The 24,588-nt window shown below is 44.8% G+C and overlaps 1 protein-coding gene across 1 annotated transcript; it reads right to left on the bottom strand.

Annotated features, from left to right (window-relative positions):
- Nucleotides 1-647: 647 nt before the first annotated feature.
- LOC122896966 lies at nucleotides 648-7,398 on the bottom strand. Its single transcript, XM_044235075.1, is given in 1 exon segment — nucleotides 648-7,398. A coding segment is annotated over 1 exon segment (5,301 nt). The 5' UTR covers nucleotides 7,389-7,398; the 3' UTR covers nucleotides 648-2,087.
- Nucleotides 7,399-24,588: the final 17,190 nt, after the last annotated feature.

Raw genomic sequence — 24,588 nt, forward strand, 5'->3', positions numbered from 1 at the left:
CGTGACTATCTGCGCGTAACAGGCCGTGCGCAGCAAGTGTACCTATTTCCCCCGCAACATGCCGTTGCCCCCCCCCCCCCTAACTCCAGGGCTGTGCTGGGATAAGGGAGGATTGTCCAAGTAGGGGGAAGGGAAGAGGGGTCTCTTCATTCCCCCATTTTCTTTTTGGCCTGAGTAAAACCTTTTACTTTATTAGGGGCCAGTCTCTCGCTGCCCTACTGCATGATATTGTTGGGTTAATACCATGGTTTGGACAAGCGACAATCTATCTTTTATAAATTGGGTTAACCTGTTAATGATGCATGGCCCAAATGTTAGAATTAACATTAAGAGTATTATAGGTCCTATTAAGGAGGTTATTAGGGAAGTAAACCAGGGTGAACGATTCCAAACTCCTTCATACCAAGACTGTTGGGATTCAAAGTCTCTCTTACGCTTATCTAGCCTTTCCTTCAATTTGTCTAGAGTTTCTGTTACTACTCCAGTTTGGTCAGCAAAAAAACAGCATTCTTCTCTAAGAGCAGCACATAGGCCACCCTCTTTTAGGAACAGTAGATCTAAGCCTCTTCTGTTTTGTAGCACCACTTCTGACAGGGAGGTTAGGGATTCCTTGAGGGCTCGAACTGACTGTTCTAAGGCCTTAAGATCTTCATTCATAGCATGATGTAGAAGTAGGTATTGGTCTGTTCGGACCAGGGCGGCTGCCCCAGTACCAACCCCGGCTGCAATGCCTCCTACTCCCAGTAACGTAGCCAGGGTGATTAGGGTGACAGGTTCACGCCTTACTCGGCGAAGATCACTCCATTCATGATAGCTAAGAACCAATTCATCTGAATGGTAGGTTATTCGAGGCCATAGTTGAACTAATACACAATAGTCAGTAGTCTGGTTTAAGGCAGCAGTAGATACACAAGGGGTTAAGCCTGTGCTACATGCCCAATAGGTTCCATTGGGTGGGATCAAATAATAAGAGCCAGCCCATATTTTATGGGTCGAATTACAAAGTGTTTTTTTAACATAGTGAGGCGGGGTGCCTATACATAGTCCCGCTCCTGAAACTTGTGAGAGGGTTAGGCTATGATCTTGTCCATAGCATATAGCGCTGGGGACAGTGGAGTTAGTATAGTTGGCAGAGAGGGCTATGCCCTCATAGTATGGAGGGCTTGGGTTAAGACATAGCCAGCAATTGTTTGCTCTTTCAGGACTGGAAAGATTAAGTGCCTGATAGGCCCCTTTCACTAGGTTGATAAGCCTGTCTCCTGTTCCAAGTATTTCTGGGGCCTTTTTGGTTTGTATAGCTGTGGGAGTTGCGGAGGTTAAAAGTGGTGTTGGTCTTGGTGTTGACCTTAATCTTTGGGGAGGCCTTTGAGGTGGTGAGGCGAGAACTGGATTGGGTCCTATGGCGGCCCTTGGGGTTTCTATAAGAAGTTTTATGGTGAACGTTAGGCCGTCATCATAACGTTCTTTATAGAGTCTGAGGCCCCAGGTATATCCCTTTACCCAGTTAAGTTGTTTTTTTCCTGCTTCGGTGAAGGCTATTTCAAGTGGGTGACACCATTGATTGTGACAGGCTGGGTTTTGTGTCCATTTGGGGCTGCTCCTGGCGTGAGAATAATTTGCCCTTACGGTGATATAGTCCCAACCTGAGGTGGGCTTCCAATAAGTGTCACCAGTGGTTTCGCAGCCCCAATTGTGACAGAAAAAGTGGGATGCCCCCCTGCATGAGGTCCACTCTCTGGGTCTGTGAAACCCAGGGCATACATAGAAGGTGAGTGTCCTTAACATACTTCGCTGACTCCAGTCCCCACAGCCTCCCCAAGGATCCAACCCGAGTCGTCCCCGTGGGGACGGTTGTGAAGGCGGCTTCTGTAGGTCAAAGTAATTTTCTATATCCCAGTTGGCTGGAGCTCCCATGGCTAACTTACAAATGTCAGGGTATAAGTTAGGCCACCAAGTGAATGGGGCATGCTGCTGAGAGGTGTTCCAAATTATTTGTCCTGTTTGCGACAGGACTTGCCAGGTGAGCTGTTTTACATGGTGAGGGGACCCATGGGAACTCGGAATGCCTATAACAAGAATAGTCAGTGTTATGATCGCACGAGTCTTATCTTTAGCGGATTTTGGGTGCGTTGAACTCGCCATCCCTCCTTGAGATCGGGTGTTTCCGAGTCGTCTGGTCCCAGATGGGCTGGTTTCACATGAGAGGCGTGGATCCAGGCCGCGATGCCGTCGACTTTTAGCGCCGTCGGGGTGGTTAGGAGTACAGTGTAGGGTCCCTTCCATCGGGGTTCAAGGCTCTTGATCTGATGCCTGCGGACCCAGACGAGGTCGCCGATCTGGAATTGATGTGGCACAGTAGGATTTTTTAGCTGTTCCCTATAAGCTGCAGCCAGTGGCTTCCAGACTTCTTTCTGAACGATCTGGAGTGCCTGGAGGTGAGCTTGTAGGGTAGCACGATCAGCAAAAGAAGAAACATAAGAATCAATAGGATTGAAAAGGTTTACAATAGGGGGTGGGGCCCCATACAATATTTCAAAAGGAGTTAATCCTAGGGGCCCGGGGGTATTCCTGGCCCTATATAGGGCCAGGGGCAGGAGGAGGACCCAGTCTCTAGAGCCAGTTGCAAGCGTTAATTTAGTCAAAGTCTCCTTGATTGTTCTATTCATTCTTTCTACTTGTCCTGAGCTCTGGGGTCTATATGCACAATGCAATTTCCAATTAATCCCCAATAATTTGGCCACTTTCTGACTTACCTGGGAGACGAAGGCTGGACCATTGTCGGTGCCTAATATCTGGGGCATTCCATACCTGGGAAAGATTTCTTCAAGTAGTTTCTTGGTGACCACATTCGAAGTCTCGTGCTTGGTGGGGAAGGCTTCTACCCATCCTGAAAAAGTGTCTACGAAAACTAATAAATATCTATAGCCATAGAGTCCAGGTTTTATTTCCGTGAAGTCGATTTCCCAGTGAACACCAGGGCGATGTCCTCGAATGCGCACTCCAGGGGCAGCATAGGTTTTTCTGGTATTTACTTGTGCACAGACTAAGCAATTTTTAATTATGGATCGCAACGCCTTGTCTTGGTTTAGTAACAAGTACGGTTGATGCTCATTATTTAGGAGGGTTTTCATTTTGTTTTCGCTCAGATGGGTCAGTGAGTGCAAAGATTGGACTATATGGTGAGAATACAGAGTGGGCATAACAATTTTTTCGTCCATGGTATATACCCCTTCTTTTGGGTCCCATGTAGCCCCCATTTTCTTTAGCAGCTCCTGATCCTCAGAACTGTATCCCATAGGTTTAATATTTTCTTGTGGGGGCCATGTGCTCAGGGTAAGAATGGGCCCGGTCTCTTTTTCCCCTAGGGCAGCTTCCTTAGCAGCTTGATCTGCCAGTCGGTTTCCCCTTGCCACTGGGCTATCATCCTTTTGGTGACTCGGGCAATGCATAATGCTCAACTTTTGGGGCAGGAACAAAGCTTTGAGCAGAGCCAATATTTCAGGTTTATTTTTAATTTCTTTTCCTTCGGAGGTGAGGAGCCCTCTCCTCCGATAGATTTCACCATGTACGTGGGCCGTAGCAAAGGCATAGCGACTGTCGGTATAAACGTTCAGTTTCTTACCTTCTGCCATCTGTAGAGCCTGAGTCAGGGCGATGAGCTCTGCCCGCTGAGCTGATGTCCCAGGGGATAGCATCTTGGACCAGATCACCTCTGTCTCATTAGTTATTGCAGCTCCGGCTCTTCGCTCGCCATTGTGCAGGAAGCTACTGCCATCTGTATACCAGGTGTAGTCCGCTCCCTTGAGGGGCTGGTCCGTCAGATCCTTTCGGGTGCCATGGACCTCAGCTAGGATCTGGAGGCAATCATGTGTTTCCGTAACCTCGGGTAAGGGGAGTAGGGTGGCAGGGTTGAGCGCCACCACGGGTCCGAACTGTACACGATCAGTGTCCAGAAGCATGGCCTGATAATGAGTCAGGCGAGCATTGGAAAGCCACCTGTCTGGGGGTTGCTTGACCAAAGCTTCGACCGCATGGGGGGCCAAGATGGTTAGTGATTGGCCCAAAGTTAGTTTGCCCGCGTCTTTGACTAAGATGGCGATGGCAGCCACCATCCGCAGACAGGGTGGCCAACCAGTGGCCACAGGGTCTAGCTTTTTTGACAGGTAGGCCACTGGGCGCTTCCAAGGCCCTAGCCTTTGGGTTAGTACTCCCTTGGCATAGCCCTGTTTTTCATCTACGAACAGTTCGAAGGCCTTAGTCACATCTGGGAGTCCCAGGGCTGGGGATTCTAATAAGGCCTTTTTGATGTCGGAAAAGGCCCGTTGCTGCTCTTCGCCCCAGTGGAACTGAGCCCCCTGCTTAGTGAGGGAGTATAAAGGGGCTGCCATTTCCGCAAACCCAGGGATCCATAGGCGGCAAAATCCAGCAGTTCCCAGGAATTCCCTTAGGTGGCGTGGGGTGGTAGGTGTGGGAATGCGGAGAATAGTCTGCTTTCGTGCCTCAGTGAGCCATCTCTGTCCTTCTCTCAGCTGATATCCCAAGTAGGTGACTTGTTTTTGGCATATTTGGGCCTTTTTGGCTGAGGCCCGATACCCTAATTGTCCCAGTGCCTGTAAGAGGGCTTTAGTGCCGTTCAGGCAATTTTCCTTGGAGTTAGCAGCCAAGAGGAGGTCATCGACATACTGAAGAAGTACCAGGGAAGGATGCTGCACCCGGAAATCAGCTAAGTCTCTGTGCAGCGCCTCATCAAACAGAGTGGGACTGTTCTTGAAACCCTGGGGAAGCCGGGTCCAAGTTAACTGTCCTGAGAGCCCTAGATCTGGGTCCCTCCACTCAAAGGCGAAGAGTGGCTGGCTCACTGGATGTAGCCTTAAACAGAAAAAGGCATCCTTTAAATCTAGCACCGTATACCATTCATGGGAAGGGGGCAGGGTGCTCAGTAGATTATATGGGTTGGGCACAGAGGGATGTATGTCCTCAACTCTTTTGTTGACTTCTCTTAGATCCTGTACTGGCCGGTAATCTCCTGTGCCAGGTTTTTTTACTGGTAAGAGAGGTGTATTCCAAGGTGACCGGCAGGGAATTAGGATTCCTTGATCAAGAAGCCTCTTAATATGGGGCCTTATGCCTTGGCGGGCTTCCTGTGACATTGGATACTGCTTTATTGACACTGGGGTGGCTGTTGCCTTAAGTTGGATTAAGAGAGGGGGCTGTTGACGAGCCATCCCCATGCCCCCCGTTTCCGCCCAGGCCATAGGGAATTCTCTCAGCCAAGCTTCATTTTGGACCTCTGGGGTCTGTTCAGGTTCATATAGTCTATATTCCTCCTCCAAATGGAGGGTCAAGACCTGTAAGGGTCCTCCATTGGGGCCTGTTATTGCCGCCCCTTCTGGGTTGAAGTGGATTTGGGCCTTTAGTTTGGTTAGAAGGTCTCTCCCCAGTAACGGGTAGGGGCAATCGGGTACGTGTAGAAATGAATGCGTCACCTTACCGGTAGCCAGCTGGACCCTGCGTTCCGTGGTCCATCGATAGTTCTTTCCTCCAGTTGCTCCTTGTACCCAAGCAGTTCGGTTGCTAAGTGGTCCTAGAGTCTGGGTTAGGACTGAATGTTGGGCCCCGGTGTCGACTAGGAAGGTAACTGGCTGCCCCCCGACGCTTAAAGTTATCCTGGGCTCAGGGGGGGGCTCCTGGCCCTGACTTCCCTAGTCTTCCAACGTCAGTAGGGAAGTCAATGGTTTGGGCGTCAAGGGTCCTCTGAGATTCTTGGGGTTCCTGGGACACTCTCGGGCCCAGTGTCCTCTTTCCTTGCAATAGGCACATTGGTCTCTGTCTAATTTGGTCCTTCTTCGTTCTCGCTCTCCCATCCTGACTCCCTCTCTGTCCTGTCCCTGAGTAACTACGGTGGCCAATACCTTAGTCAATTCCCTGCTCCGCTTTTTATCTCTTTCATCCTGTGCCTCTTTCATTCTTAACCATATTCTTTCCTCTTTCTCTTCCGGAGTTTCTCTTTTATTGAACACCTTTTCTGCCTCTTTTAATAAGTCAGAAAGTGTATACCCCTGTAGCCCTTCTAATCTCTGTAATTTGCCCCTAATATCAGGGCTTGACTGCCAGATAAAGGACATTGATACACTAGTTGCTTGCCCTTCATCATCAGGGTCATACGGGGTGTACATCCTATAAGCCTCCTTAAGTCTCTCTAGAAAGGCAGAAGGTGTCTCTTCCCTTCCCTGTATTACTTGCTTAACCTGAGCCAAATTAGTGGGCCGCCTTGCGGCTGCTCGGAGACCCGCTATGAGCAACTGGCGATAGAGACGAAGGTGCTCCCTACCTGCAGAAGTGGCGAAGTCCCAGTTAGGGCGGGTTAAGGGAAAAGCTATGTCGATCTCATTAGGCAACTGGGTTGGTCGCCCATCATCGCCCGGTACGTTCTTTCGGGCTTCCAGAAGAACTCTCTGCTTTTCCTCCGAGGTCAGCAGAGTCTGCAACAGCTGTTGACAATCATCCCAAGTGGGTTGATGGGTAACTAGAATAGATTCAATCAAGTTAGTCAGGGTGGCGGGGTCCTTAGAGAAGGGAGGGTTATGTTGCTTCCAGTTATAGAGATCAGAAGCAGTAAAGGGCCAGTACTGTGGCCGACCGTTAGGACCTTCCCTCAAGGGGAAAGCTTGGGAGACTTGACTTGGTGGCTGTGCACGTCGGTCCCTGAGTCGCCCCGCAATGGGTGACGCCAGGGAACTAGGCTTTCGCTCTTCTGTTGTGGCCTCCGGGTAGGGAGGGGGTTCTTCCGTTAACAGGTCGATAAGAGGGGACTCAGTGTCTGGAGGCAAAACGGGAGCAGACTGAACAGGCTCGGGAGCAGGCTGAACAGGCTTGGGAGCAGGCTGAACAGGCTTGGGAAGTTTTGGGGATTTATCCTGGAGTGGGGTAAGGGCAGGGTAAAGAGAAGAGGAAGTGGGAGTAGGTGGGGGAGGGGTGGTTTGCGCAGTCTCCCTGGAGGGCGTGGTTTGGGGGTGGGACAGTTGCTCTTTTAGGGGAGGCGGCGCAGTGGGGGTGATAGGGGAGGAGCAGGGTTTGGGAAGGAGAACAAAGGGCTGGACCCAGAGTGGGGGGTCTGAAACCAGAGCCCTCCAGGTGACGATGTAGGGCACCTGATCGGGATGCCCATGGGGTCCGGGGCTGAAAACTTTGGCTTCCACCTGAGAAATAATATCAAGGTTAAAAGTGCCATCGCGTGGCCATCCCACATTGAAAGTGGGCCACTCGGAGGAACAAAGGGTGACCCATTTCTTTTTCCGTATTTCCACCGATTGGTTGTTTGCCCGGTCTCGGACGTCGCTCCAGTGGCTTAGGGTCAGACTTAAAGGAGTAGTCACTGTCTGTCCCATAATTTCAAGAAAAAAAGAGTTATTATCACAGAGACAAAGACTAGACTCAGACACAGAACAAACAAACGCGCTGCGCGATTTTGGCGCCAAACCGAAAGCAAAAACTCAAGCGGAGATTCAGGGGGTCCGGATTCCCCCTCTCCAACTAAGGCCGTGTATCCCTCCGATATCGGCCGAGCTCCAAATGCCCCGCTGCCCCGGGGCATAGATGTCCCGAAGGACTCAAATGTCCCGCCCGGCGGGACTACAAACGCCTCTGGAACGTCTTCCAGGGCTGTGAGGGAGAAGTCCGAGCCCGTCAGCTCCTTCTGGCCCTCACCAAATACAAATGGATCCGATCGAACCCCAAACCAAAACCAAACGCGTGCGCGAAATTACAAGTAACAGATCCAGACACCACTACAGACACAACGCGAAATCACAAGTAACAGGTTCAGACGCAGCCACAGACGCAACGAACAGACACAACGAATAGAGTGCTGGCCAGCTTACCTCCTGACAGTGGGTCGGTGGTCCTTGGGTGGGGGGTCTCGTATCCCGGACGAGCCCCCAAATGAAAGATCCCCCCCCGGGGCTCCAAGCACCCCGGAATGGACCCCGCTTTAGGAGGAGACCCCCGGACCCAAAAACCAAGCCGAGTCCGCTGATCAGATGCAAACAGCACGAGGTTTATTGAGTAGACACAGGTACCTGCGGGCGGTCAAGTCTTAGGAGGACTCTCGCGCGCCAGCCCTTTGTTCAGGGCCTTTTTATGGGGTACGGGGAAGCGAAAACATACGTACAGAAACAGATACATAGTTACAAAGTTTTCATTGGCTGGTTTGAATATAAGGCATACTCGGTGTTTGTAGATTGGCTTTGAAGGACCCCAGCGAGCGAAGAGAAAGGTGGGGAGGGGGAGTGAGGAGGGGGAGTTGGATCTTATTACTCAGCAGAGAAACATCCTGCCTACGTGACTAGGTCCACATACTTAGGCGATCCCCCCCTTGCCTACGTGACTATCTGCGCGTAACAGGCCGTGCGCAGCAAGTGTACCTATTTCCCCCGCAACATGCCGTTGCCCCCCCCCCCCAACTCCAGGGCTGTGCTGGGATAAGGGAGGATTGTCCAAGTAGGGGGAAGGGAAGAGGGGTCTCTTCAATAGTTGTGTGATAGATATGGCCAGAGAAATGATCACAGATTTACTGATAAGAAAACTGAGCTATGGGCTGGTTAAGTGACATTCCTAGGTGGGTGGGTTGAATATTGCTCCTACAAATTAATTTTCACCTAAAACCTGTGAATATGGCCTTATTTGGAAACAGGTTCTTCTCCAATGTAATCAAGTTAAAATGAAGCCATACTGAATTAGGGTGTGTCCTAAATCCAATGATTGGTGTCCTTATAAGGAGAGGGAGTTTTGGTGACAGAGACATAGAGACCATAGGGAAGAAGACCATGTGATGGCAGGCAAAGTTTGGAGTCATGCAGCTATAAGTCAAAAACTCAAAGAACCAGAAGGCAGAAGAGAAACATGGAAGAGATTCTTCCATAGAGCCTTCAGAGAGAGCGTGGTTTTGCCAGCACCTTGATTTTAGACTTCCAGCCTCCTGGACTATGAAAAAATAAATTTCCGTTGTTCACAGTCTCCAGTCTGTGGTAATTTGTTACAATAGCCCTAGGAAACTAAACTATGAGTTGCATAGGTAGGAAGTAGTAGATCCATGGACAGGGTTTGGCTTTTTTGAACTCTGGTGAAGTTTTTGTTTTTTTTTCCAAGACATCTCAGTGCTTCCCTATGAGTACCTCTTCTCCATCCACTCTCACTGTCCTCAGTAAAAATAAGTTAGGGAAATCATTATCTTTGGGATTTATGGCATTTTGTGTTTTAGGGTATTCTAATTATAAGGATGTAGGTGACACATTTGAGTTTTGAGGACAGCCGTGTAAAAATCCCATTGCTGTCCAGAGACAAAACTTGCTATACTGGGCAATTCATGTCATGTGGAGAATATATTTCTCCTTTCTGATTTCTCCCACTGAGACTATCTCAAAACAGAGCAGTAATGAGCACTCTCTATCTCTGCTGGTAACCTATGATACAATTATGATAATGATAATGATAAACATTTATTAAGCACCCACAGTGCAAGGTGTTACTTGTTCAAAATGTGTAAAAGACCTGGTCCCCACTATCACAGTGTTCACCGTAGTACCGTAGTATCGGCACAGTGTGGGAGGTGATATTTTGTGGTCAGTTAATGCTTTGAACTGATGAACTTAGAAAACAGACCACAATCCCTCATGCTTCTGGATTTCTTTTATGGGTTCTCCTGCTGTCTCATGTTCTTATAAGTACACTGTGGTTGGAGACCATAAAAATGAGACTCTGGAAAATTTGTAATTTCCATAATCATCAAAATACTTTGAGTCCACTTTTCTCACGAATTTACTGATGAGGAAACAGTTGATGACAGATGAAGTGACATTCCCAGGGGTAGTGGGTTGAATAGTACTTCCTTCCTCAAATTCATGTCTACCTGAAACCTGTGAATGTGACCTTACTTGGAGATAAGATCTTGGCAGATATAGTCAAGTTAAGATGAGATTATTAGTTATGTTGCTTTGGTTTTTGATCTGAATAAAAGGAGTTTTCATAGGTCTTTCTGCTTCTAGATTTCCTTGCTATGGCTCCTTTAAGCTAGCAGTAGTTCTGTTCTAGGAAAGAGCTGATGATGGTCTCATAACCATATATCTTAGAGATGGAAGAGACCCCAAGATATCATGGTGTGCCACCTGCTTTAGGGTGACTTAGCATTCACAGTTCCATTTTATAGATGAAATAATCAATAATAATTTCAATGGGTTGATAAAAGTAATACTTTTGATTAGTAGGAGATAAAATCCAACATTTTTTAGTAATTCCTTTGTATCAGGCATTGTGCTAAGAATTTTATGTGCATAATCTCATTTAATTTATACAACAACCTTATAAGGTAGGTATCATTATTATCCTATTTTAAAGAAGAGAAAACTTAGACACAGAATGATTAAGTAAGCTTTTCAAGGCAGTAGTGTTAATATCAAAATCATGTATCAGCATCTATGTAGCATAGATACCATTGTGACCCAAGAAAGTCTGATTCCAGAGCCTAAGCATTTAAACACCACATTATACTGTTTAATGGTTAGAGTAAGAATCAAATTCTCTTGCTTTAGAGATTTAGTGAAGTGACTCCCAATCATTGTGCAAGATATAGGAATCTATATATACTCCAGGCATTATCTGTAGACTAAAAAATAATGCAACCATCTAACATTTTAAAATGAATATTGGTTTTGTTTGGGTAAGTTGTGAATTCATTAAAAGCATTATTGAATTGAGTGGTTTCTTGTCATGATTCATTTGATTCAATCAGTGACTACTAAAAGAACAACCTTCTTTTGTGGAAGTCTAAAACATTTGATCTGGAAAGGAGTCCTTATATTTATGGAGAACATTATGAACCACAGGTAGAGTAAAAAGAGGGCTCAATTTGGAATCAGACAAATCTCGGTTTGAGTCTTGTTTTCTGCTTATTTCCTAGCTGAGTGAACTTGGGCAAGTCCCTTAATTATCTTGGCTTCAGTTTCCTCATTTGTAAAATGATATTCTATAACTTATCTCAAAATATTGTTGGTAATCTCAGATGTAACACTTTACATTAAAGTATTTTATAAAACAGTAGAGTTCTGTAGGAATATGGGAATACAGGGTAAACATTATTATTACTCTGTGATGCTCAAGGAATCAGGTTTAGTCCTGAATACTACCCTATTTCAATTTTACCCACAGTCATTCTTTTTTTTTTGAAATAGAATTGCTGATTGAAAGGACGTGTTTATTTTTATTTTTTCTTATTAAGAAATTTCATTTTATTTTATTTTATGAAGTAAATTCTCTCTCTCACTTGTCACTACCATGATGATAAGCTAGGGAACAAGTCAATTTCCAAGAAAATAATATTCATTCCTGATATGAGTTATCTTTACTTTCTAGTCATGCCTAGAATAGTACATCCTTTGTGAGATAAAGATTTAGGGTGGTGAAGAGGAAAAGAAGATGGTATGCCAGCTCTTCTGTGGGTCACTATGAGTAGGTCACAGTCATTCTGGGAGACCTTAAACCAATTTTTTTTAGGCTAAGAACTAGGAATGGAGGAATGGAGTCCAGCCAAAGAGATGAAGAACTCTTTCTGTTTCTCCCATGTTTCTCCTTTCCCAGCTTTCTAATCAATTCCAGAGGCATTATTTATTGAAGCAGAAGTCCAGAAGAACAAAGTACATCCATCCGTAGCCTTTTTGAGTGACGTGAAAACACTGTTGGCCTACTTAGTAAATGCCATTATGAAGTGGCCAGCCAAGGTACTCCTGTCAACAAATCCAAGAACCTTGGAGTTGGGTCTGGTGATATCAGAGCTTGAAGGAACCTCATTGATAGCCCTGCATATATTTTAGTATGACTTGGTCACTGCTATGACTTTTCATCTCCCCTTTGATCTTAGTCATTTGTAACTGCTAAGCTGCTCCAAGGTTTTGCATGAAAAGTTTAGCCTAAGCTTCTGGAGGTAGAGCTGTGCTGCCACCACATGGAATTGTGGGGGATTTCAATAGCACTTGTCAACCTTCCAGCAGCCAGTCATCCACAGACAGGTGTTGAATTCTGTCTGAAAATGTCCTCTTCTCTGGAAGGTTTCTAATACTTTGGGAGGTACTTGATTATGGAAGGGAGTTTGGTTTCTGAACTGTCAAATGAAATTTACAAGACTGACAGTAATGAATTTTTAAACAAACATCTTATATGCTTTACCAACCACAACTATCCATTATGATTAATAAAATGGTGCATTAGTAATCTAGGTCTGACCAGTGCTAGGGCATGATTTATCTTGTGGCCCAACTGTACTATAACTCTTTTTGCTAACCTCTTGCCTGAAAACATATAGGTCTCAAGAGAGACTTAGGGCTTCTTGTCAATTACACTAGGAGCACACAGTTAGTGCTTTATAAGACCTAGGAAGTATGGGGAAACTTGTTGGCTGCTCTATTCTTCTATTAACCTAAACGGAGAGTCTTTTTTTTTAAATTTTATTTGTTTATTTGACAGACAGAGATCACAAGTAGACAGAGAGGCAGGCAAAGAGAGAGAGAGAGGGAAGCAGGATCCCTGCTGAGCAGAGAGCCCGATGCGGGACTCGATCCCAGGACCCTGAGATCATGACCTGAGCTGAAGGCAGCGGCTTAACCCACTGAGCCACCCAGGCGCCCTAAACGGAGAGTCTTGACACTCATGTCCTTGGTTCCAGACATTGCTCTCTGAGTGCCACCATAGTCCATCCTTAGCAGACTTCAGCTGTGAGTCTTGGCAGATGATAAAGATAAGCTTAAGTGCTTGGTATGCTGCATTCTTTATGGTAAAGGAAAGAGTAGGGGTTACCTTTTTACAGACCTAAAGCAATCATGTGGTAGCATCAACAGAGCTGTCATTTGCTGGGTCCACTTTCAATGAGGCTTGCTTTATGTTCACATAGAAGAGGTTAGTTATTTGCATTGATCATCTGATTGCTCTTAGACACATTTAATTTCCATCATGCCAAGGCAAGTCCCAAAGAGAAATGTCATAGGCTTGGAACACACTACACTTCTGGTGCAGTCATGAGATCTGACAGAGGTAGAAATTGTGGAAGTACACAGGAGAGTTCCAGGACCTTCTGTCCTAAAGAGCATGCAAACCATAGCAATACATGGTTTTACAGATACATTGACAGTGTCGCCAGAATTAATCATTTCTTTTTCTACTACTAGATCTTATACTAACCTCTACCTCCTGATCTTTTCCTTATACTGTGTAATCTTTTGACAAAGCTCTTACTGCTTTTACTGAAACATTTCTGGTCTAATTGCTAGCAAATATCTTGAAGAAAATCAGGTTTGCCCAGCAGACCATCTCTTGGTGTTTAGTGAATTCTTATCAATGTAGACTGCCTTAGATGGTCTTTAGATCTCAAATTAAATGTTACTTTCTCAGAGAGGCCTTTTCTGATTATCTCTTCTAAAGTCAGTTTCTCCAACCTCTTTGGTACAATAGTTAAGAAGATATGCTCTAGAGGTAGACAAAGCCATTCCTGGTTCCTATGTTACCCAAGTTACTTAGCCTCTCTGTGTCTCAGTTCCCTCATAAAATAGGCATAATAATAGTACATACTTCAGAGGGTTGTTATGATTAGTTATGGTGCATAAAGCATTTAGAACAGTGCCTGACTATCATCATCATTATTTTAGCCCATGTTTCTGTCTTTCATGCCACTTATTTTATTTTTTTAAAGATTTTATTTATTTGCCAGAGAGAGAGAGAGAGAATACACACAAGCGGGCAGAGAGGCAGGCAGAGGCAGCGAGAAAAGCAGGCTCCCTGCCGAGCAAGGAGCCCGATGCGGGACTCGATCCCAGGACCCTGGGATCATGACCTGAGCCGAAGGTAGCCACCCAACCAACTGAGCCTCCCAGGCGTCCCCATGCCACTTATTTTAACTTGAAATTGTTGTAGGTGTCAGTTTGTCTTTTTTTTTCAGTCTCTCCCTCACTGTTACAAAATTTTCATGAAGGCAGAAGCCGTGTTTATGTATGTCTTGCTAATTCTTCTTTCCCCAGCACTTAGCACACAGTAGGAACTCAATAAACACTTACCAAGTAAATGAATGATAATTTAAGAAAAATTTCCTAACCTCAAATATCTCTTTCCTCCAAGTTCCTATTACAATAAAATCTCCTTACAACAAAAAAGATTCTCAGATCTTCATCAATGGAATATTTTATTTCAGGGAACATTTGCTACAAACAAAATGTCAGGGCAACACATTCTGAACAGTCTTTTGTGTCAGTCTTTTCCTTTTCACTATTGCCTTTGCTTTCTCCAGGTACTTACAACTAGATCTACTAATAGGACCCACCTCTAGGTCCAGGCCCAGAGCCTAAGAAAGTGATTGAGGGTTTAGTGTAGGGTATGATAGGGTATGATAATTATGAGGGTACAAGCACATTAAATTACTTAAATGTGTTGTGTGAACTGTAAAAACCTTTACCCTGGCATGAAAATGAAATGTGTTAGAGATGTATCCTGGGTGACTGTGTCCAGCTCTTATTCACTCTACCCTCTGTCACAAACAGATAAACCTCTATCTAACAAACTCCATTTATGCTTGTTATCTGGAATCTTCTTCAGGTATATCCTGCCTTCTTCTTTCCTGAAACATTTTGGAACTTCATGAATTCCCTGGACACAATCCAAGGAAAACACCCAATCACATCCAACATTCCATTATTGATACCCGCCTCCTCTGCTTTCCATTACCTCGGGTCTCAGTGTTGCTGCCCATTCTCAGCAACTCTAAGTCCTGAACTCACTCTGTTTATATAATTCTGGTATATGTTGTACTGGAATTGGATTTGTGTAAAAATTAGAGGAAGGCAGAGGAAGCTATCCTAATATGTCATTTCCAAGTAAACCACAAATTGTAAAAATGTGATTTACTTATTAATCTGTTCAAAAAACTTTGATGACACCACTGAACTCCAGCATAAAATTCTAAATATTTGTTCTAGTAACCAAGGCTTTGCACCATAGTATCTACCTACTTTTCAACATTGACTGCCATTACTCCACTATACAAAGCTTTTGTGAGATCTAAGGGTAGAGGCTTTCTCTTTGTTACTAGCAGCCTGGCACTTTGAATTGTTATCTGGCACATTGTGGTGTTCAGTAAATGTAAGAGGTAAAAATCACAAAGTTCTTTGTATTAAACATGTACAACATGAAGTGCTTTAAGATATCAACCCACTTTATAGTATCATCTTAGGTAATTCTCCAACTTTATGAAATAGATATTATATTAATTTGTCCAAGTTCAATCAACAAGGATAATGGTAAAACCAGGACTTGAACCCAGATCCATTTAGCGACAGAGCTTATGCCATTAAAAACTACACCACATCGTGGTGCCTGGGTGGCTCAGTGGGTTAAGCCTCTGCCTTCAGCTCAGGTCATGGTCCCAGGGTCCTGGGATTGAGCCCCGCATCGGGCTCTCTGCTTCCCTTCCTCTCTCTGCCTGCCTCTCTGCCTACTTGTGATCTCTCTGTCAAATAGATAAATAAAATCTTAAAAAAAAAAAAAGAAAACTTCACCACATCATTTCAATGTTGTTTGTAGAATAAATACTCAAGCCAAACTACTCTTCATTGTTTCCCTAAAGCAATGGAGTCAATGCAGTTTATATGCCTCTAACAAACACCCCTTCTCTCACCTGAAAGACTTGCCCACAGCTTTTAGGTGCTCAGTCATCCTTTGGACTTAGTCTATACTAGTGACGAGCACTGCTTCTCTCATACCTGATAAGTGCTTCCTTGTATTTGTAGTTCTCCGTTTATATCCGCAACTAGACTCTAAGCCTGGGAGGGCAAAATTCACATCTTAACACTGCTATTGAGTCTCAGTCTCAAGTATCAAGTGTAGGCCTTTAGATCCATTAAGTAATATTTCCTGAGGGTGATGGCTTAAATGGGGACAAAAAATAAACCAAAGTTAGGTTCATTTTTAATTACAATTGGTAAGAAACCTATATTACATAAGTGTGTATTAAAACATAAAACCCTTTCATGTGCAAATATTAGTTACTGGGATGAGAAATCGAAGGAGCAAGGAAGAAATAGTCATCATCATAACCGTCATCCTTACAAGTAAATTTGCTTCCGAGGTTGAATTATCTTGTTATGTCTGCCATCTATTTCAGACTGATCTATTGGAAGTTCCAGAAATCAGAGATTAGTTGCCTAGACTGGATATAGTTATCTTGCATCTCTGGAGTAATTTACATTTATAAAACTGTTTTATGATAATTATAATGTTCACTGGAGATCAAACAAGACTGAACAGGAAACCTGGGAGGAACTTCAGAGGCATCCTGATGACCAGGAACTGCCTCTGGTAGGAAATCTTTGGTTAAATTCTATGTAGCTCTCTTTTTCTCAAGAGAGGATCAGATTTCATTGAGCTCCATGTTCCAAAGCTGTTCATAAACACTGCTGTTCTGGATCTGTGACAGCTATTTATTTCTCAAGGAAAAGGGAACTAAATTAAGCATCTTTATTTTACTCTCCTTGGCTAGAAAAGTATAATTCTATATTGGAATGGATTAATGGTCCACTAAGTAATATTTAGAGCCCTGAGTTATAAAGGAAGGGAGGCCCATGTGTGAATCTTCTGTAATGTACAGGATGTAAAATTCAGAGTTGTGAATTCTCTTCTGACTCTTGTAGGTGATTACCTTTGCTAGGATTTTGATCTGGTGGTTTCATAGACCATGAGATCAGGTATGGTGCTCTATTAAAAAAAAATATATGAAATGACATAATTATCTATTCTCTTCACATTGGGAAGAGGGGTCTATAGAAGATGTCTTCATTAAAGAAGACATTAAAGAAAGACTATCTAATTCCCCTGCCCCCCTGATAGCCCTGGTCTTTGCTATGGAGCATGCAATTTGATTACCTTGCTAGTGTTCATTTATATTGCATGACTAACAAAATTATTAATAGCTATAAAATTATTCAGGTCCTTAAAGATGCAGTCACTATGCTTCTTTCAATGGTCTCTCATAGCAGCAAATTCTAGGCTGATTAAAATTGGTCATCAATTTTCATTTTAAATATGTTTCCGTTGATTTACTTAAGCCCACTCTTGCTCTCCTGAAATGGCATCAAGCATCAGAAGGGCTTTACTGTCTCTCCCACCACATCCTCCATGGCTGGAAGAAAGAAGGCCCAGCTTTTCTTATTTCTCATCTTTGGGTTGAGTCTGTCTTTTTCACTTTACCTTTTCTTTCTGAATGACCCTGCTCTTGACCCGAAGCATGCAATCTGAGAGCTGGATGGGAGTGGAGTGTGGGGAGGATGTTCTGGAGCTCAGCAGATCCCAAGAGCACAATGGCTTACCAACCCTCCTGTGATTGTTGCCAAAATGCCTTCCTGTTTTCAAAAGTGTCTTGTCCCCTGCTCCTTTGTTTTGCTTTGCTAGGAGACTGCAATTCTGATTTTGCTAGGAACCAAATCTGCTGTTTCAAGGAAATGCAGCTGCTTGCTTTGGTGGGTGGCTTGAAAGAGAGAATTTTTCTACCCTCCCTCCCCAACCTCCTTCCCACCCCACCCTCATGTGAACTCTGCTGGCTGGCTCATCATCTCACAAAGCATTGATTTCAGAAGCTGACTATTTGCTTTTGATTGTTTGGCTGGGGCTGCAATGAAATCATTGATGGATCTCATTTTGAGCTATCATCCTCTCTACTCTTTTTGGTCAGCCTTCCAGAACTGATTGCCTGCTCCCCCAAATGAAACTGCACAGTCAGACAGTGAGGCTTTCTCAAGTTCCACCTTTTCCCAGGTCAGAGAACACACAGAGCTACATGGGCCTCAAGCTGGGCCTGCTCCTCTCTAAGACTGTTAGTTCTCTTACCGACCCATCATTAGCCACGAGACTTAATTTGATCACTGCTGCCTAGGCTGTTACCCCTGAGCAGATATTTCTTGGTACTGATGTCACTGCACTTTGTGATCTTTTCTAACAGAGACCAATGAGACTCAGCCCAGCTGGTGTCTCCTGTGATACAGGACACTCTCTTTTCCTACTCTTCCTAATTCCCAGCTTTTGGAAGAAAGGTCATTTGTTCTCTATGGCTATTCTGGCTCCAGCTGCAGGCAACAAGACACAAATTAATATGCTTTTAACTCCCCATGTCCACTGATAGGCACTGATAGGCAAACTGTTGGACCCCAAATCCGGATGCTTTCCCAGGTGGCAAGCCATTGTTTCCTTCTCATTCAAAAAAGGTGCATAACTTCTTTGCTGCTAAAATGATTTTTCTTGTCACTTCTGCTTTATCTGTCCCCTTTGTGGTGCACTCTGCCTGCTTCTGGGATCTCCCTCTTTCGGTTTACTCTCCACTGCCCCAGGGCCTGTCAACCTGAACAAATAGTATGCATTATGCTGTTAGTGGCATACGTGACATGCCTTTGTTTCTTACACTGCTAGCCCAGGTAATGTAACTGCGTCTGTCAAACTGGCAGTTTTTCATGTTTATTAGTTTTGTCTCTTTTTTAAGTTGACATTAACCAACTAGTAAGTTTCCTAGTTCAGTGAAAGATCAGAGCAGCTGGAACTCCCAGGGAGCTACACATGGTGTCTCCTGAGTTATGGGAGAAGTTTTAGAGGAACAAAGAATAAGCTTAGGGCTAGCTTGGTTACCTAGAACTAAAGAGTATACAACAGGTCTGGTGTCCTCACTGAGATCATCTTTGGCCTAAGATAGCTAGAGAAGCCCAGGAAGTTGGGTCCTCAGATTGACTTTTGTGTTCCTCCTCTTACTGGTTCTTTGGCTATTATTGTCTATTCAAATTTAAATGCAACAAGGTGTTAGAGCACAGAGTTCATACACTCCCTCCAGCTCCATCACCATATATCTCTAAGTCTTGAAAAATCTGGTTTGTTTTTACAGTCCTGTGGACATCTCCAAAAAGAACTCAGCTTCCAGTAAGACAGATAACAACATAGATTTTTTTTTTCCAATTTGGAAAGCTGATCTTCAAGACCTATACAGTAGGGCTGATATTTGGGTCAGAGGTCTGTCAGCACCCGCAGAAAGCCCTTCCTTCCAGTGATACTTATGCCTCTTTTTCTGCCCGTTTTTCTTCAACCATTCCAGAAATAGCAGAAGAGACTGTGAGAGAAGTCTAGTCAGAGTCAAAAGCCAAGCCCCTGTCTGGAGCTCTAAACTTAGGGAGTTACACATGGTACAGGGGTTCCTAGGACCTACCTACTAGGTTGCAGCTAGAGTTTGGGGGTAACAGTGCAAAAAATTTGGCTTGCCCGGGCGCCTGGGTGACTCAGTGGGTTAAGCCTCTGTTTCCGCTCAGGTCATGATCCCAGCGTCCTGGAATCAAGTCCTGAGTCGGGCTCTCTGCTTGGCAGGGAGCCTGCTTTCTCCTCTCTCTCTCTGCCTGCCTATCTACCTACTTGTGATCTCTCTCTGTCAAATAAATAAATAAAATCTTAAAAAAAATTTGGCTTGCCCTAAACGAGGGCATCCCTAGTCTGTATATTTCTAATTCTCTTTCTCTCTCTTTTTTAGCAATCAGTTCATATTTCAATTGTTTTTTGAGGTCCCTTATTTGGTGAGAGGTTTTTTTCCCCAAGTTGTCAAGAAGTCTTTTTACTCTAGGGGTATGTGTGGAATGTCATTCTTACCCAACTCCTTGGGATGAGAGAGGCAGCAGTGGGAAGGCTGGGCACAATCTGATCAGAGTGCTTTGAAGGGAGAGCTTTCTGTCTTCAAAGGTGGTGGTGGGGAACAATAACAGTTGGTATGGGTTTGCACCTAGGAAGATAGTGTTTGGGATCCACTTGGAGAGAATTCACATGAAAAGGTTGAGGCAATAATGCTGTAAGTCCAAATGGTGCTGTCAAAACATCACAAGTAATCACTGCAGGGTAGTACAGAAGGTGTTAGAGAGTGGTGTCATTTATTGAAATGTCTGCTGATTGAGCTTTTGCTAATTAAATGGTCCCCATGATGTGTGTTTATTTAGGGACAGTTACAAGTTTTGCAGCAGTGGGGGTTTAGCCCTGTGGGAAGTGCCTTTTCAAGACAGGAGTTAAGCATGGAGGGGGCTTGGACATAATTGTTGAGGGATGCTAGCCTTGTCAAAATGGGAAGACTGGGAGTGATTAATAGCTTTCTGTCCCCTTTTCACCACTGTTCCTCATGTCTCTTGTGTTTCTTGGAAAAGGCAGGCAAATGGGCTGTGGTGGCGAACAATTTTAGCACTTTAGGAGTACTTTCTCTTTGTTTTTCTGCCACAGCTCTCAGGATGTTACTGTTATCCTCTGTGCAGGGTGGGAGTGGGCTTGGGAGGAGGGGGAAGAAAAAATGTAAGAGACCTCAAAGACTTTTCTTGGCCCCCTTCCCTAGTTTTCATGGTATTTCGGAAGGGTCAGAAATAGTATCCAGGATGGTGGGAATTGCACCCCACTCTTGCCCTGCATGTCTACATCCCTGACTGCTGCTTTTAATACCTTTCTTTGTGACACCTGGGACAGTGTGTGTGTGTGTGTGGTGTAGTAGGGTGGGGAGACTAACTAGAAATTGGGCAATCATTTTGGGCAGAAGGGAACACAATTTTAAGAAGCCACCAACATGATATACTTCATTCTATTTCCTCTTCTAGAAAAACCCATAGTACATGGAATTATATGCTGCTATTAAATTAATCAACTGAAATTTAAAACTTTACAAGGGCAAGGACCACTTAAAAAAATTCTCAGACCCTAACACAATGCTGGGCACACAGCCAGCTTTGTTGATTTCACAAGGGAAGTGGTTAAGTTTTGTGTAGTGAAGTCATCTTGGCAAATCATTGAACTAATCTGAAGCTCTGCTTCCACATCTGCAAAGTCTCTTTACCTCCCAGAGATATTGTAAAGATTAAATAAGATGATGACTTTAATAAGGACACTTTCCAGTTTTGTGCTGTTTCATCCACTGTCATTCTTGATTTTCTCTACTCTAGGCATTATAACCCAAGTAAGGAGACCAGATATACAGGCTGGAAAAAGCTTGATTTTGGTTATTATTTTTTTAATAAAGCTTTTCTTCCTAAGAGAACTTCATCAGGCATCTGGTCAAATTGGTTGGGTAGACAATGGGATGCCCATGAGATGCAATGAAAGCCAAGCTAGGAGATAATCCACATTTTTGCAGCAAAGGCAAAGGGATTGGATGAGGGGTTGGGGGAGACAGAGAAAATGCAGTAATTTGAAGGTTAATCTCTTTGTAGCTTGAAGAAAACATTTAAAAAACACATCTCGGAAAGCTCCCTTAAACTTGTCAGTGCTACAGTCTTCATGTCTTGGTACCTTAATACTTACCATAATTTTTACCTTTTTGAACAAAACCTTTTACCCCATCCTTACTAATATCAGAACAATAAGAATTATCTTCACATACTGGCTCAATTTAAATGTAAGGATATACCCATTTTGGTCTTCTTCCATTGCCCTTAAGCACTGTTTCAGTGGTGTGGCTGAAATTTTAAAGATAAAAAAGTCTTACTAGTTTTGACTCTGGCCTCAGTGACCCAGAGAACTGGCCCAGGCTGCACAGCCCTGTAGTTTGTATCTAGCACCCCAGTGCATCTCAGCAAAAGTTGGAGCAAAAATACTGAGGACAGTCACTAGATGTCCCTCTTGTGTCTCTAAAGAGGCTGAGGAGGCCGGGCTCCCTTAAGGATTGAAGTAAAGCTAGGACTGAGAGAACTTTCTTTTTGTTTTTACTATCCTCACCCAGAACAGCTCCCCCCGCAATGGTTTTATTAAGTTAATTAATAAATTCCTGATCGTGAAGGTGTTTTCTGCCACTCGTTTAGTCAATAGCATTGTTGGAGTATAATGATCAAGTGTGCCAAGTAGGGGGGGAAAAACCCACAATCTGGGAGCAAAGGGTGTTAGGATTATCTGTAGCAATAGACTGGGAGGATGGAAGAGCTAATTTTTGGAGGGGAGGTATAACTATCACTTTGAGCTTGGGGATGATGTGAAAGAAGGAAAGCAAAGGCACACTATTCTGCCTCCCTCAGAGCCTGGCTTCCATTAAAGTGGTTTAGTATAGCTAGAAGTACTTGGGGTGCTCTGCTTAGAAAAGAGGAGCACCTTGGGTGTGAACAGTGAGCTGGAAGCAGGGAAACCGATGTCATATCCTTAGAGAAGAGCTCTTTGTCTTTGCAAATGCAGAACATGTCTTTACAATGTGATTGCAATTACAAAGGTAATGACATTGTACGTGAATTGAATTCTCCTATTTATCTTTAAAAGACAGCAGAATATAGACATTCTATTAGCACTCCCCAAGGTAAGAGGTCCGCAGCCTTCTTATCTTATTGTGTGCATCTTTACAGATGCCACGGCAATGTTAATCATTTCACCTGAGTAATTCTTCCATTTCTCGTTACCTAGGGGATTGTTAATGGCCGAGACTACCTCTCAGACTCTTTGCTCCCGCTCAATCAAGCCGTGGAGGCGCCAGTTTACTTTTATTGATCAGCGGGTTCCTGACAGCCTTCACCACAAGGAAGCAGCATCATCCTTTTTTAACTTAAAGGGGAACAGATCGCCTTAGAGTTTACAGCTAAAAGCTTCTAAGCATAGCATGCAAACATTTTAGCATGCTGCTAATTGTTCTGTTTAAATAGTCCAAGCAATATTTTAGAAAGCTGCCAAACGCCGAACTCACATCCCGTGATCAGATAGCAAACCCATTTCAAATGCCTTTCTAGGCCTTTTTAATTAGACTAAGATGCACTTCATTCCCACTCTACTTGCTGACATCAAAGGTAAATAACTGTGATAAATCAAATGCAGCCCATCTCTTTGCAGAGCTCTGAGAGGCGCCCACGCTGCCTGCCATGTTTTCATTCTCCTCCACTACTTGCCCATTTTTACAACGGGGTCTGCAGAAAACCGGAGGGCCGCTGGGTTCCCTTGAGCCATAACTCTGCTGTCCACATCTAAATGACCAAAATTAAATGATACTTATTGAAGATGCCCCAATTTTCTCCTTTGCTGTTTTGGCTTGAATTGCATCATAATTCGAAAGAGTGAAAGGATCCCAGCGCCCTCCCCTTGGTTTCAGATGCACGTTCATGGGGTTGTAATATCACTCCTGAAATAATTCCTTTTTTAAGGAGGAAGCTGTCTTCTCCTTCACCCCCACCAAAGTAAAGGCTGCTAAACTAGCTCCTCTTGGAAGGAGAAATATGTATTTTTTAAAAGAAGCTCTGTTGCTTTCTGCAAGAAGGTGGCATTTTTTTGAGAAAACCTATTGTGTTTCCAAATGCCATTTCCCCTTTCCTTGTTTAATGTTTTTAAAAAGCAAAAGTGAGTCTCATTTTAGGCCCACAAGCTTGGACCAATGTCGCTGTGGCTAATTATGAGTTTGCTCATCCAAGACTCCCAAATATCTGAGACGACCCACTCAGAAGGTAGGTTTACTCTTCCAAGTATTGTGAATTCAGGAGCCGGTCCCTGCCACCCCCAATCTACGATGGAAAAAAAAAAAAAAAAAAAAAAAAAACTTGTTCAGCGGGGTGTTTTTGATTCTTCCTGCTGCTGACCTTAATTAAGAGCCACAGAACAGAGCAGGGAAGACTCCCCCTCTGTCCTCAGGGCGCCTTAGTCCGGAGGCAAGCTGAATTTGATGTCCGCCCCAGCCACGCCGGCCTCCCGCTTCCCAGCACTGGCACAGGCCGCAGCTGTCACCACCACCGCCTGAGAGGAGCTGGCAGTCCCCTGAGACTGAGACCCCGCGGGAAGGCTAGGGTGCCCCCACACAAGGGCGCCAGCTCCAGCTGCCGGCCACCTACGGGGACAGCGCGCCTGCCTCGAAGCTCACGCAGGGCTGGGGGCTCTCCCGGCATGGCGCGGCACAGCGGCGTCCGCTCCACCCGCTCTTCTCCAGCGAACAGTTTATTTATAGGGAGCTAAATTCTCCAACAGGGTGGGGTGAGGGGCTACGCAATTTGTCCAGCCCTCTCCGCGATTCAATCCCTGCGACACGGACCCCATCTGACCAAGAAGGAACAGATAAGAGCGAACCGAACCGGGCCAAAGGCCCTTCTCTGAGAGAATAAGTGCAGCGTTCGCCGGAGAAGGAGGGATGGAGGTGACTGTCCGGGAGGATGGCTGCCGCGGTTCTCAGCTGAGGTGAAGACTCACCGGCCAAGAGCCGGACGAATGACCACCTCGGGGGCGCTTTCTCCTTTCCTTTTTCCTTCCAGTACCCGAGAAGGAGAGGAGAGGAAGGTAGAGAAGCTGACAGACAAAACCCAGGGTGAAGAGACAAAGAGGGAGGGGGAGGAGGGGTGAAGAGAAAGAATATGAATATGAATATGTGATGAACACATCGAGAGAATCACATCCCCATCTTTTCTGCAGTCTACAAACATGAGAGGCGCGCAGTTCCCGTGGATGCTCAGCCTCATCGCCAGCACACTCCCTCTCCACTCCACCGAGTCCTCTTGCCCCCGCCTGCCCTGCCCGCCAGGCCTCCTCACGCTCCCGCCCCGACTCCACTGACCCGGGTAC

This window comes from Neovison vison, chromosome X, assembly GCF_020171115.1.
Source record: "Neovison vison isolate M4711 chromosome X, ASM_NN_V1, whole genome shotgun sequence".
In the NCBI taxonomy this organism is placed as follows: domain Eukaryota; kingdom Metazoa; phylum Chordata; class Mammalia; order Carnivora; family Mustelidae; genus Neogale; species Neogale vison.